This window comes from Propithecus coquereli, unplaced genomic scaffold (assembly GCF_000956105.1).
Source record: "Propithecus coquereli isolate 6110/MARCELLA unplaced genomic scaffold, Pcoq_1.0 Scaffold34, whole genome shotgun sequence".
In the NCBI taxonomy this organism is placed as follows: Eukaryota; Metazoa; Chordata; class Mammalia; order Primates; family Indriidae; genus Propithecus; species Propithecus coquereli.
In genome coordinates, this window is record NW_012149063.1 from 2,787,549 (window position 1) to 2,799,858 (window position 12,310).

The 12,310-nt window shown below is 34.3% G+C and overlaps 2 protein-coding genes across 3 annotated transcripts in view; both read left to right on the forward strand.

Annotated features, from left to right (window-relative positions):
• BBS5 (Bardet-Biedl syndrome 5) overlaps positions 1-1,874 on the forward strand; it is a 39,648-nt gene extending 37,774 nt beyond the window's left edge. Inside the window, exons 9-11 of the mRNA XM_012650676.1 lie at positions 553-636; positions 1,551-1,574; positions 1,723-1,874. Coding sequence (XP_012506130.1) covers positions 553-636; positions 1,551-1,574; positions 1,723-1,824 — 210 coding nt within the window. The 3' untranslated portion in view covers positions 1,825-1,874. The remainder of the gene's footprint in view (positions 1-552; positions 637-1,550; positions 1,575-1,722) is intronic.
• A 2,665-nt stretch (positions 1,875-4,539) lies between these two features.
• The window catches only part of KLHL41 (kelch-like family member 41), a 16,495-nt gene continuing 8,724 nt past the window's right edge, over positions 4,540-12,310 (forward strand). Inside the window, exons 1-3 of one of the 2 annotated variants that reach the window (XR_001137749.1) lie at positions 4,540-5,726; positions 9,868-10,025; positions 10,146-10,253. Coding sequence is in view for 1 of the 2 variants with exons in the window: in XM_012650772.1 (XP_012506226.1) it covers positions 4,617-5,726; positions 9,868-10,025; positions 10,146-10,253 (1,376 nt within the window). In the remaining variant the exon portion in view is untranslated. The remainder of the gene's footprint in view (positions 5,727-9,867; positions 10,026-10,145; positions 10,254-12,310) is intronic. The other variant, XM_012650772.1, reaches the window with a different exon arrangement.

Genomic DNA, 12,310 nt, shown 5'->3' on the forward strand with positions numbered 1-12,310 from the left:
CTCTCTATTCTCAGTAAATTATAAACCCTTCATGGGTAAGGGTTGAGATTTTTATACCCCTAACAGTACTAGCATAGTACCTAATATAACAAAGATACTCAAATATTTGAAAAATGAACAAATTAGTAAATAGCTTCACTATATTTTATCCTTTACTTTAGGAATATTCCATATAAATATTCTTTTACTTTTTACAAATTCTATTTAATGACTATTTTGAGGAAAATTGAAAGTTTGCTGTTTTACAAAACTTAGTTTTTTTAACAATGTGAAAGAAACTCAAAGTGAGTTTTTTTTCTTTAAGGATAGCTCTAGGTATTGCAGTAAGTGTGTTTAAATTTGCCATTTTAATTCTTTTGATGATATTGACTTCATATTTAAAAGCTTGGCTTTAACTGACTAGTTTTATTACTTGTTAGTTTTTAAATAAAGGAATATAAATTATATAGTGATTTTTGTAAGACTTGAATAGTTTGTGTTATCCTTTTACAAGTATTTACACCTCTCACATTTAATATTGTCTCTGATTACCATATACTGATTGATTTTTAGCCACAGCCCCTTGAAGCCCTGACAGTTGAACAAATTCAAGATGATGTAGAAATAGACTCCGATGATCACACGGATGCTTTTGTGGTGAGCATCACAAAGGAGAGCCATTAAATTTCTTACGGTTTTTGTCTGAGTCTGTTTAATTAAATAATAGTTTAAGTGTGTAAAAATAGAACTTGAGAATTTTGACAGTATCTTAAAAGTGAATTCGAAGGTAATATTTTTAGTGAGGGAATTTTTGGGGGGTGACAACACTTTTAAATTACCAAAGTGGGAAATAGTTTGAGAACACAGTTATTCAGAGGATTGTAGATAATCTGAAAAGTTTTTTCATACCTTAGAATAATAGGACATGTCAAATATTATAGTCAATTAATTTAAACTCTACACTTTCCATAATTAATCTTTATAAAATGGTCTTCTCTTAATTTATAGGTATATTATTTTTAAAAGGATATTTGAACAATAAACTTTCCTATTTCCAAATTGGTATTATTTAATTAGTAACCAAAATTATAATAGTGCTTTCTCCATACTGTGGTCTATGAATCTGACCAGAATACCTGTCTGGTAACAAATATTATGTAAAATTAATATAAAATATTTAATTATAAACTATGACTATCTCAAAGTATATGCATTTATTTTGTTTTGCCAGCATCTTCTTTTGAACCAAAAGTAGGAAAGAAGTTTTATAGTTTCTAAGTTATTCTTTTTATCTCTTTTGAATTAACAATGCTCATCAAACATTAATTACAAAGCACATTTTTTTAGAGCTTAAAGCATAATTCTTGTAGACATTAATAATGATTAACAGAGTGAATTCTGCTACCAGCATTGTAGAGATAGGTGAAAAAAAATTAGACACACAGCTACAGAACCTGAAATACATTTAGTTACAACATTACTCTATAAATTAATTACCTATTCCTTAGCCCACTGATCTATTGGAGTATTATTTGTCCAGTATGTAAAATAGAATTTTCTTTGTTTTATAGGCTTATTTTGCTGATGGAAATAAGGTAAGGATATTTTACTTATAGTGTATAAAAAAGTTTCTGTATTCCAACATTTAGCATTCACAAACTTATGTGAAACCTATTTTTTGTTTTTTTCTTCTTCCTTGCCCACCTTCTCTATTCCCATCTCATTCTCTTATCTCCCAAAAAGCAACAAGATCGTGAACCTGTATTTTCAGAAGAACTGGGGCTTGCAATAGAGAAATTGAAGGATGGATTCACCCTACAGGGACTTTGGGAAGTAATGAGTTGATCTTGAGTTGAGCTGCATTTCTATTTAAAGATATCTCAAGACTAAAGATATTAGTCACCTGCTATAAGCCATGGAATAATTTTTATATTTACAGCTTTTATATTTAAAGCTTTTAAGAGTTTTTTAATGATTAAGGAAAAACTAATTTAGAAAACTGCCAGTTTTCTAAAAATTATATTTAAAATTGTAATCAAAGTGTACCTGGTTTGTAAATGTTTACTTTGTACCTAATACTTGTAAAACATTAGTTTTTCAGATATTAAATGACTGTATCATGTTGGGTTAAATAAAGAATTTATGCAGCACCACTTAATGTTTTGAAAGTATTATTTAAAAGAATAAGACTATTCTTACAGAATAATCAAAATACTGCTTTAATTATAAAAATCTGGTTTAAATATATTATCACATAGCTTCAAATGTAAACCAACTCTAATACAAACTACAGTCCTTAAACATGTCATTTTTAGAGGATCATATTTGTAAAAACTAATAATTATAACTAAGTCTGGGGTACATCAACCCCTCTATAAAGTCTTGGGTGCTATTTTATAAATAATTTCAATATAGTTTAGGTAGGAATACACCTATTTTGTAAGGAAATAGTATTGTTCATTTAATAACTTTCGCCTTGTTTGTATTTATTGAAACTTCTATGAAATTTTCAAAAATAAGATATTATTTTTGAAATAAGATCAGGTGACTTCTCTAGCATCATTCAGTGTTTTGGCCACTGCTTCAGTGTAAAAAGCATTTTAAGAAGCCTTTGTCAAATAATTGATACTAGCCAAAAGAGCCCTCTTTTTCTAGAGAGAAAGGATTGTGTAAAAAAATTTAAAATAAGATGCAACTATATGTACTACATAGACACAGTACAACGGAATGATAACCTGAGTTGATTAAAAAATCAATGAACAAAAGCTACAAATGGGTTTCTTCATTTAAATGGAAAAGGATGTCTACATTTTTAAGGGATGGGGTTATAATAAACCACCAATATTGGGGGGAAGAAGATTGTTTGAAAAATTGGTATGGGTGGCAAATAAAATGCTGCCATAATATTTAAATACTGTTTTTCAAGCAAAAAAGACTTTATAAAATTGCCGACTAGTAAGGAGTAATCTCAAATGTCATGGTGTTTGCATCTGACTCATTAATCTTTTCAAATGTTAGATGTTACGTATAGAGAGAAATGAGTCATTTATTGTTTAAACAAGGAAGCAGCTGCTAGTTTTTTCTAGTGTGTTAAAACCTTTAGTGGCATCTATAAATGGAAAAAGAGTCAATGAGCTCTTCTTTCAGCTGTTGTTTTAGCAGCTGACAGTACCACTGAGTTCACTGTGATGTAAAATAAAAGAAAAAGCTTTTTACTCATGGTTGGAGACATTGAAGTGTAAAAATACATAATTCCCTGAGCTGGAAGCACATTCATTCATTCAACAAATATTTATAGAGTACCCTTGAGGCTATACAATTGAACGGAACAGACCCTGGAAAAAAAAAAAAAACCCTGTCTTCACAGAGCTTATGTTCTTTTGGGCATGTTTAAGAATACCAACCTTTGAAATTATAGTATTTCTATAGCCTTGCTAACAATATGATATTAACAATATTAATATTATGTAATAAAAGTAATGAAGAACTATATACCATCTATATATAAACAAAGAATCAGTTTTCCTTCAAATCATGACTTCTACATTCCATAATTAATATGTTCTATTATAATCAACAACTTATTCTGATTATATATTCTTTTTTTAAAAAAAAAACCTAAGGCCTATTCTTCAAATTGTATGACTGATGTAGGACTTGCTGATTTTGCTGTGTTCTGGTGATAACATTGTTCTCATGGAGTTATATCAATTTTTTAACCTTTTATTTAATGTAAGATAATTTTCAGCACAAAATTACAGAATATATTTAGTGATTATATTTGTGTGTGTTGGGTTTTGTTCTTTTCCTAGTGTTGACTTTTAACTTTTTTTCTGGTCTTGATTCCTTTTAACCATTTGCCTTTATTTTACTTTTTCTCATTACTGTTTGCCACATCAAATCCTTAGTACAGCAAGACAGGACGTGAATAAATTAATAACTTTATAACTTAATTCAATACTAATTATAGCTTTTCCACTTAAGAATAAAGATAAGTTAGAATGTTTTAGAAAATTAGCAGTTTCTAATGTAGGTATTAAAGATTTTATAAAATTTTAGTACATAAGTGACCATCTTTAAGTTTCCTACTTCTGAAAGAAAAATCTATATCCCACTGTTTTGAATGGAAAATAAAAATTTGTATGTAATAATTATTGGAAATAGGATCTTGCTTATGAGTATTCAGATGAACTCACCTCATATTCTTGACCTCTGCATCATTAATTCAGAGAGCCACGCAGCTTTCTACTAGAACATTTTTAGAGTGACTCATTTTTATGATTCATTTTTCTGTTAACTCAATTATTTTCTTATTGTAGCCTTTATTAGCATATCTCTAATGCTTTATGTATTTTAAAGATTTCTACTTAAATGTCTTGTTTCTTAGCTGTTTCCTTAGTGATTAAAAGTTCCAGTTGTTACTTTCAATCTATAACAGCTGCAAGAACAACTCTGTCCAAACTAGCTCTCCTAAATTCCCGCTGTTAGAGTTGGTATCTATATTTAGCCAGTCGGATTAAATTGCAAAGACTTCAAGCTGGGCAAAGCACACTGATCTGCCTTTTTACAGCTAGACCTGTGTGCTGCAAGGAGCTAAGGCTTTCAGTGTCCCCTTCCTTACCCAGGTTACTCACAAAATGGATTCCCAGCGGGAACTCGCAGAGGAACTGCGGCTTTACCAATCCACCCTTCTTCAGGATGGTCTAAAAGATCTCCTGGATGAGAAAAAATTCATCGATTGCACCCTAAAAGCAGGTGACAAAAGTCTTCCTTGCCACAGATTGATTTTGTCAGCTTGTAGTCCTTACTTCCGTGAGTATTTTTTATCTGAAATTGATGAGCAGAAAAAAAAGGAGGTAGTGCTAGATAACGTGGATCCTGCTATACTTGATTTAATCATCAAGTATCTGTACTCTGCCAGTATTGATCTCAATGATGGAAATGTGCAAGATATTTTTGCATTGGCCAGCCGTTTTCAGATCCCCTCGGTGTTCACTGTCTGCGTTTCTTATCTTCAGAAAAGACTTGCTCCTGGTAATTGTCTAGCCATCCTAAGATTAGGACTACTTCTTGACTGCCCGAGACTTGCCATTTCTGCCCGTGAATTTGTGTCTGATCGCTTTGTACAGATTTGTAAGGAAGAGGACTTTATGCAACTGTCTCCGCAGGAATTGATCTCGGTCATTTCAAACGACAGCCTAAATGTAGAAAAGGAAGAAGCAGTGTTTGAGGCAGTGATGAAATGGGTGCGAACAGACAAGGAAAACAGGGTTAAAAACCTTAGCGAAGTGTTTGATTGTATCCGTTTTCGCCTTATGACAGAAAAGTATTTTAAAGATCATGTTGAGAAAGATGATATAATTAAAAGCAACCCAGAACTCCAGAAAAAAATCAAAGTTCTAAAAGATGCTTTCGCAGGCAAACTCCCAGAACCTAGCAAAAACGCAGAGAAGACTGGGGCAGGTGAGGTGAATGGTGATGTTGGTGATGAAGATTTACTTCCTGGTTACCTGAATGACATTCCCAGGCATGGAATGTTTGTCAAAGACCTCATCCTCTTGGTTAACGACACAGCTGCAGTGGCTTATGATCCCACAGAAAATGAATGCTACCTTACTGCACTGGCTGAGCAGATTCCCAGAAATCATTCCAGCATTGTTACCCAGCAAAATCAGATATATGTGGTAGGAGGACTATATGTGGATGAAGAAAATAAGGATCAACCTCTACAGTCATACTTCTTCCAAGTAAGAAAGACTATTTTTATTCAAGTAGAGGCATAAAGGGAAGGCTGGTTATTTATCCAGTTAGCCAATTAGTGAATTATTCAGGCTGTTTGCATTTTACTACAATTGATGTCCTATTCTAGTCCCTTCCACTTTCATTACTTAGAGGGTTAACAGAGAAAAATATTTTACTCAGATTTAATAAAAGGTTTGATGAACAATGGGGTTCTAATTAATGTTTAACTCATGACTTAAGATTTTCTTTATACTCTTTTACCCAAAATGTCTTATTTATAGTTGATGGTGACTGTAATCCTTCAAAGCCTAGTATTTTAGTAAAAACTAAATTCAATCTTGTACACTCTTGCCTATTAAAATTAGGTGAATGTATTTCTCTAAATCAAATTATTTCCCTAAATCAAAGTACACATTACAAAGAAGTAATAATTGGTAAGATTTTCTACCTTCTTCTAAGTTTCCTTGAATTGATTTGAAGTTCTTAGAGGTAGCATTTCATCTCTTATTTATGGTTACTGCCTAACATATAATTTTGTTGAAAATGAACTATTTACATATTCTAAACACTTTGGATTATCTCCTAGGAAAAACCGTCTTATGCCAGTGTCACTAATTTGAATTGATATTTTGAAGTTTTTATTTATGACATCACATTTATTTGGATCAGAGATGTACTTAGACATTATTACAACTTAACAAATTTTTTTTTTTTTTTGGCTTCTGGGATAGTCAGGATATTAACAATCTGTTTTGTCAAACCACAGAACTTTCCAGAAAAACAACTCCTCTCAAACTAATGGACCCTTTACAGTTTGTTTGAAGGGAGTTTGTTTCATATTATCAATGCATTATACTTTATCAGTTTATGAAGGTGTCAGCTTAACTTTTATCTTCAATAATGCCAATACTGATACTTTGTAGCCTACAACTAGCTCAAAAGAGTTGGTTTAGGTCATAGCTAATCATGGCCTAGGGCTTATGGAGACTTGAATTGGAAAGGCCAAAGATAAGCAAGTGTAGAATGTCATACCACAGTCACAGTATGCTCTCAAAGTGTTGACATACTTTGCATTCACAAGTAACTACCTTTAATCAACTTTTTCCAATCTTGACAAATGCAGTTGTAATAATACATATTGTTTCTTAATTTTCAAAGTTCCAGTGAAGAATGTTATCATACATACTTGAATGTGGGCCAGAAAATTTCCTAAGCCCTAATTTTAAATTCAGATAAACTTCAGAAAGGGCAAAATCAATGAAAAAGGCTATAAATATATCCAGGAAGTAAAATGATATCAAAACAGATAGTTACCTAGAAATCAGATTCAAGGAAGTTATAGCCATAGAATAAATTCCCCCAAACTCCTAGAGATTTTTTATATTCATATTTAATTTATTGAATATATTCATAACCCAGCCCCTTTATTCTCAAGTGTTTAATTTAATCTTTATTCTCTTCCATCCTATTACTACCCTTACTTTTACCGATACAGCTTCTCATTTCTGGTTCAACAAACTTGCTTGATGTTCTTTATAGCTACAAAAACAGTTACACAAAATTGGAAGGTCAGCTCCCTGTCATTACCCATGCCTTGCTGCCTGTAAAAGGCACAGACAGTAGAACAAGATGCCAGGACAAAAACACCTACCATAGAAGAGAGTTTTGACTCACAAGGGAATATTCATATGCAAATTTAAGGCTTTTTATTTTTCTGCTTGGTCACAGTTAACTTAGGAGTAATTTGACCTTTGAATATATGCTGTAAATAGATTATGAGAATTTTTTACCCGGGTAAAAGAAGTTTTTTCCCACCCCCATAGAATTAGTAGATTCATCAAATTTTTGAACAGGTCTTAAAGTAATCTAGGTCCAAACCTAATTTTAACAATGAGGAAACTGGAACCCAGAGAGGTTAAATAGCTTGATAGCTCATCTATAGAGCCTGGCAGGTACTAGAAAGTGCCCTAGGAGTAGTAATTTGGGAAAATAAACAGTGCCGTACGATGTGGGAATTAAGCCCTTGGGTTTGGGATTATGATGGCTGCTGTTCCATTCTTTAAAACAAACTATGGATTTAGATAGCTTGGATTTGAATACCACCTAAAAGCTCTGTGAGTTTCGGCAAATTAATCTTTCTGTGCCTCAGTTTCCTCATCTGTAAAATGAGGATGATAAAAGTGCCTACTCTGGAGGACTAAATGAGATTACCTGTGTAAAACATTTAGTTCAAAGTCTATGACAACAGTGAAAACTCCATAAATGTTCATTATTATTTTCACTGTATTACACATCGTCTTCTTTTGTTGTTGTTGTTGAGACAGAGTGTCACTCCGTGTCCCTGGGTAGAGGGCAGTGATGTGATTGTAGCTCACCGCAAGCTCCAACTCCTGGGCTGTGAGCAATCCTTCGGCCTCGGCCTCCCCAGTAGCTGGGACTACAGGCGCGTGCCACAACACCCAGCTGGTTTTTGTTGTTTTGTGTATTTTTTTAATTTTTGTTTTTCTTTTTTATTCGGTAGAGACAGGGTCTGTGCTCAGGCTGGTGTCGAACTCGAGCTCCAGCGATCCTCCGGCCTCGGCCTCCCAGAGAGCTACGATTACAGGCGTGAGCCACCGCGCCTGGCCCACACTATCTTCTTGATCAAAGAATTTTTTTCAAAAATGAAAACATAAAGGATCAAAGTCTAGATGTTGAATTAGTGAACGCAAAGCTAACAATGCATGTATGGGATTAAACCCCTCATGTCATCTAGTCTCTTTTTTTTTTCCGCCGCCACGGCCTCCCTTCTCCATCTAGTCTTTTTTTTTTGAGACAGAGTCTCACTGTGTTGCCCGGGCTAGAGTGCCGTGGCATCATCCTAGCTCACAGCAACCTCAAACTCCTGGGCTCAAGCGATCCTCCTGCCTCAGCCTCCCGAGTAGCTGGGACTACAGGCATGCGCCACCATGCCCGGCTAATTTTTTCTATATATTTTTAGTTGTCTGATTAATTTCTTTCTATTTTTAGTAGAGATGGGGTCTCGTTCTTGCTCAGGCTGGTCTCGAACTCCTGAGCTCAAACAATCCGCCCGCCTGGGCCTCCCAGAGAGCTAGGATTACAGGCGTGAGCCACCGCGCCCAGCCCCATCTAGTCTTAATTGGTGCTTTGTTTAACTGCGGTTACTAGACAAGAGATAGGCTTCCACAGACACCCCTCCCTATACCACAGCCAAATATATCCACATCTATTCTTGGTATCCAGTGAATCTGGGTTTTATTCATTTTTCTTCTGCAATCTAGAAGGGGCACCAGAGAGAACAAATCTGCAGCTGCACTCTCTCAGAAAACAATTTTCTTGTGCCTTGGTGTCCTAAAATGCAAAGTAGAAGATCTTAAAATTACCAGTAGTAAGTGCTGAGACAGATGCCAGCCATGCAGAATCACCTACCCCACAGCGTGGGCACTAGGAGGGCCAGTTTAGGCTTGCAGAAGTGCAATAGCAACAACAAGCAAAGCTATCTCTTAATATAAATCAAAACAATAGAGAAGGGTATGTCAAATAACACCCAATAAGTGACTTGAGAATTCACTTTAACACTTGCTTATATCAGAAATAGTAAAGCAAAACACAGAAAACCTAAAAACTTCTTAAGGAAAGAGAAGAGATTGCCTAACCTCCCAGTTGTCTGTGGACTGAGCGACAGGTCCAGCTGTCTCAGGTGCCGGCTTGGGGAACATGTTAAATATAGCATGCAGGAGTCATTCACATACTGTGACCGTCCCTGCACTGACACTCTCTTTCCCCAGTGTCCTAAAAGTATCAGTCAGAATCCCTTGTTTCAAAGCTGAACAGGGAAACATGGAAGAAAATTTGACAAGAAACCTCACAGTTCTAACCTCTGGTGATTCTATTTTATACTCTTTCCTTTCTTTAAGTCTTGAAGATGTGTTGGTACTTTTATCAATTTTGGTATGCGAACTACATTTTCTCATTCTTCTTGGTAATTATAAGCTAAGATACTCTGGGATTATAGTTTCATTTTGCTTTTGAGATCTTTGACTATCTCGATGAATTCTAAACAACACACAAAATATAGCATTTTTTTGGGTACACTTGTAACTTTTTTCTAACAAGCTACACAATTCCTCATTTTTTTTTTTTCAGCTTGATAACATAGCATCTGAGTGGGTTGGACTTCCACCTCTGCCTTCAGCAAGGTGTCTCTTCGGTCTGGGAGAGGTAGATGACAAAATCTATGTAGTTGCAGGCAAAGACCTTCAAACAGAGGCTTCGCTGGATTCAGTGTTATGCTATGATCCTGTGTAAGTTGGCATGATATTCCTGTTCCCTAAGCATTCAGGTATATAAGTGCCTACAACATATTCATATTTTCATACCCTGAAATTTACTGAAAGCTTATCAATTCTATCATCTAATTTTAGGGCTACAAAATGGAATGAAGTAAAAAAACTTCCTATCAAAGTCTATGGACATAATGTGATTTCACATAAGGGGATGATATATTGTCTAGGAGGAAAGACAGATGACAAGTGAGTACCTTGAATTCTCCTTATGATTTATATCCAAATGTTTTTTTTTATTAGAAGGTTTCCTTCTTCTTTTCATTTGAATCTACATACTGAAATGGGACTTGGTTCTCATCATATTTTGGAGGTAAAATTTCAAAATAAAATTTCCAAAGTTATTGAAGGATATTATAAATGATTTCCAAAAGAAAACTATAAAATTTAAAAGTTACTAAAGTCAATATGTGGACACCCAGCATACTATTAGGAACGAGCATAATATATCAATCATAAGCATTCTCAAAGTGGAAATGCAGCATCTAGGAACAAAATTAAGTCTTTTATTTAGCTGATTTATAAGTGTATTTTACTACAATAAAACCAACAAGTTTCTTATTCATTTAGCCATAGTAGATAAAAATTTAAATGTACTCTATAATGTAGTATTTATAAGGTATCTTCTTAAACAATAATTCATAAAAATATTGCAGATTTGTACTTTACGTTCATAAGAGGGAATTTAGATAGGTCAATTTAAAACTGCAAAGTATGGTGATTGAAAAGAAGGCAGTTATTTCTTCAGCAATGTTTTACTTATTTACTCCCTGACAGAGGTGATATTCAAAATATTTAATAACTACTCAAAAACAGGCTCTCACTAGCACCCAGTCTCTTATGAGAAAACAAGGACTAAATTTCATATATAAACCTAACTTGATTTCTAGGCACTTCTCAAGAAATAGGTAATTAGGAAAGACATCTTACAACTTAGAGAGAGGAGAAGTGAGCTCAGAATGCTCCACAGTCAAGCTGCTGGCCTGTCTGGTAAAATGAGCATTTTCAGTTTAGATAGTAAGAACTAATCTCCTCCCCCTGGAAACTCTGCCTGATTTGGCTTATCATCATTGGCCCACTGTTTAATCAATAGAGATGTCCAATCCTGGAAAGGGAGCCAAAATTAAGAATTTTAAGGACATAGCAGGAAAGGAGAGTAAACAATGCAAATATGTTAGATTTAAAGAACTCTTTTCTGGAGTTAATAATTAATGGTTCCAGCCAGGCGTAGTGGCTCACGCCTGTAATCCCAGAACTTGGGAGGCCAAGGTGGGAGGATCACTTGAGACCAGGAGTTCGAGACCAGCCTGGGCATAACAGCGAGACCCTTTCTCTACAAAAAATAAAAATTAGCCAAGCATAGTGGCGTGCACCTGTAGTCCCAGCTACTAGGAGGCTGAGATGGGAGGATTTCTTGAGCCCAGGAGTTCAAGGTTGCAGTGATCTGTGATAGTGCCACCACACTTCAGCCTGGGTGACAGAGTGAGACCTCACCTCTAAACAAATTATAATAATTAATGGTTCTCAATTAAAATGATATATATAGCACAGAAATGTGATTTTAAAAAGCAATGGTTTGTATATAATCTATCCATATTCAAAGATATTGTGAAATTTTGATATTCTCCTTAATCCCAGCTATTCCTATCAAATTTAAAGAAAGGTATATTATAAGCTTACCCAGTTCAAAATCTTATTTGGGGCCTTTTTCCTGCGTAAATGGAATGGAAAATCTCTACTAAAGAGTGTTCTGACTTTGGAAACACAGGAGCCCTGCCAAATGATTTAAATTGTTTCCTTCAAGTAGCATTAGTAACTAGGAAATTGATATGCCAGTAAGAAGCATACAGTTCTTGTCAGTGAGAATATATTAATCTTGAGAATATGATTAACCAAGACAACATTGCTTGATAAATGTCAAGTCAATAACTTTGAAATGAGTCATTACCTAAAAGTAAGCGCTGAATTCTAGTTCCCACTAATGAATTTGAAGAATATGCTTTTTGTATAATGCTCTTATCAAGAAGTTTTCAAGTTATATCCATAGTCAATTATTAGAGGAAATGCTTCTACTCCAGATATCTGGTCTTTTGTAAGATTAAGAAAAAAAATTGTCCTCACACAAAAAAAAAAAAGCCGGGCTTTTTTTTGTATTACCAAATATATCCAGTTAATCAATTATTATTTGGAATTCTGAACTCCCATCACTAAATTATGGGTAACTTTAAGGAACCTTAGGAGCGGCC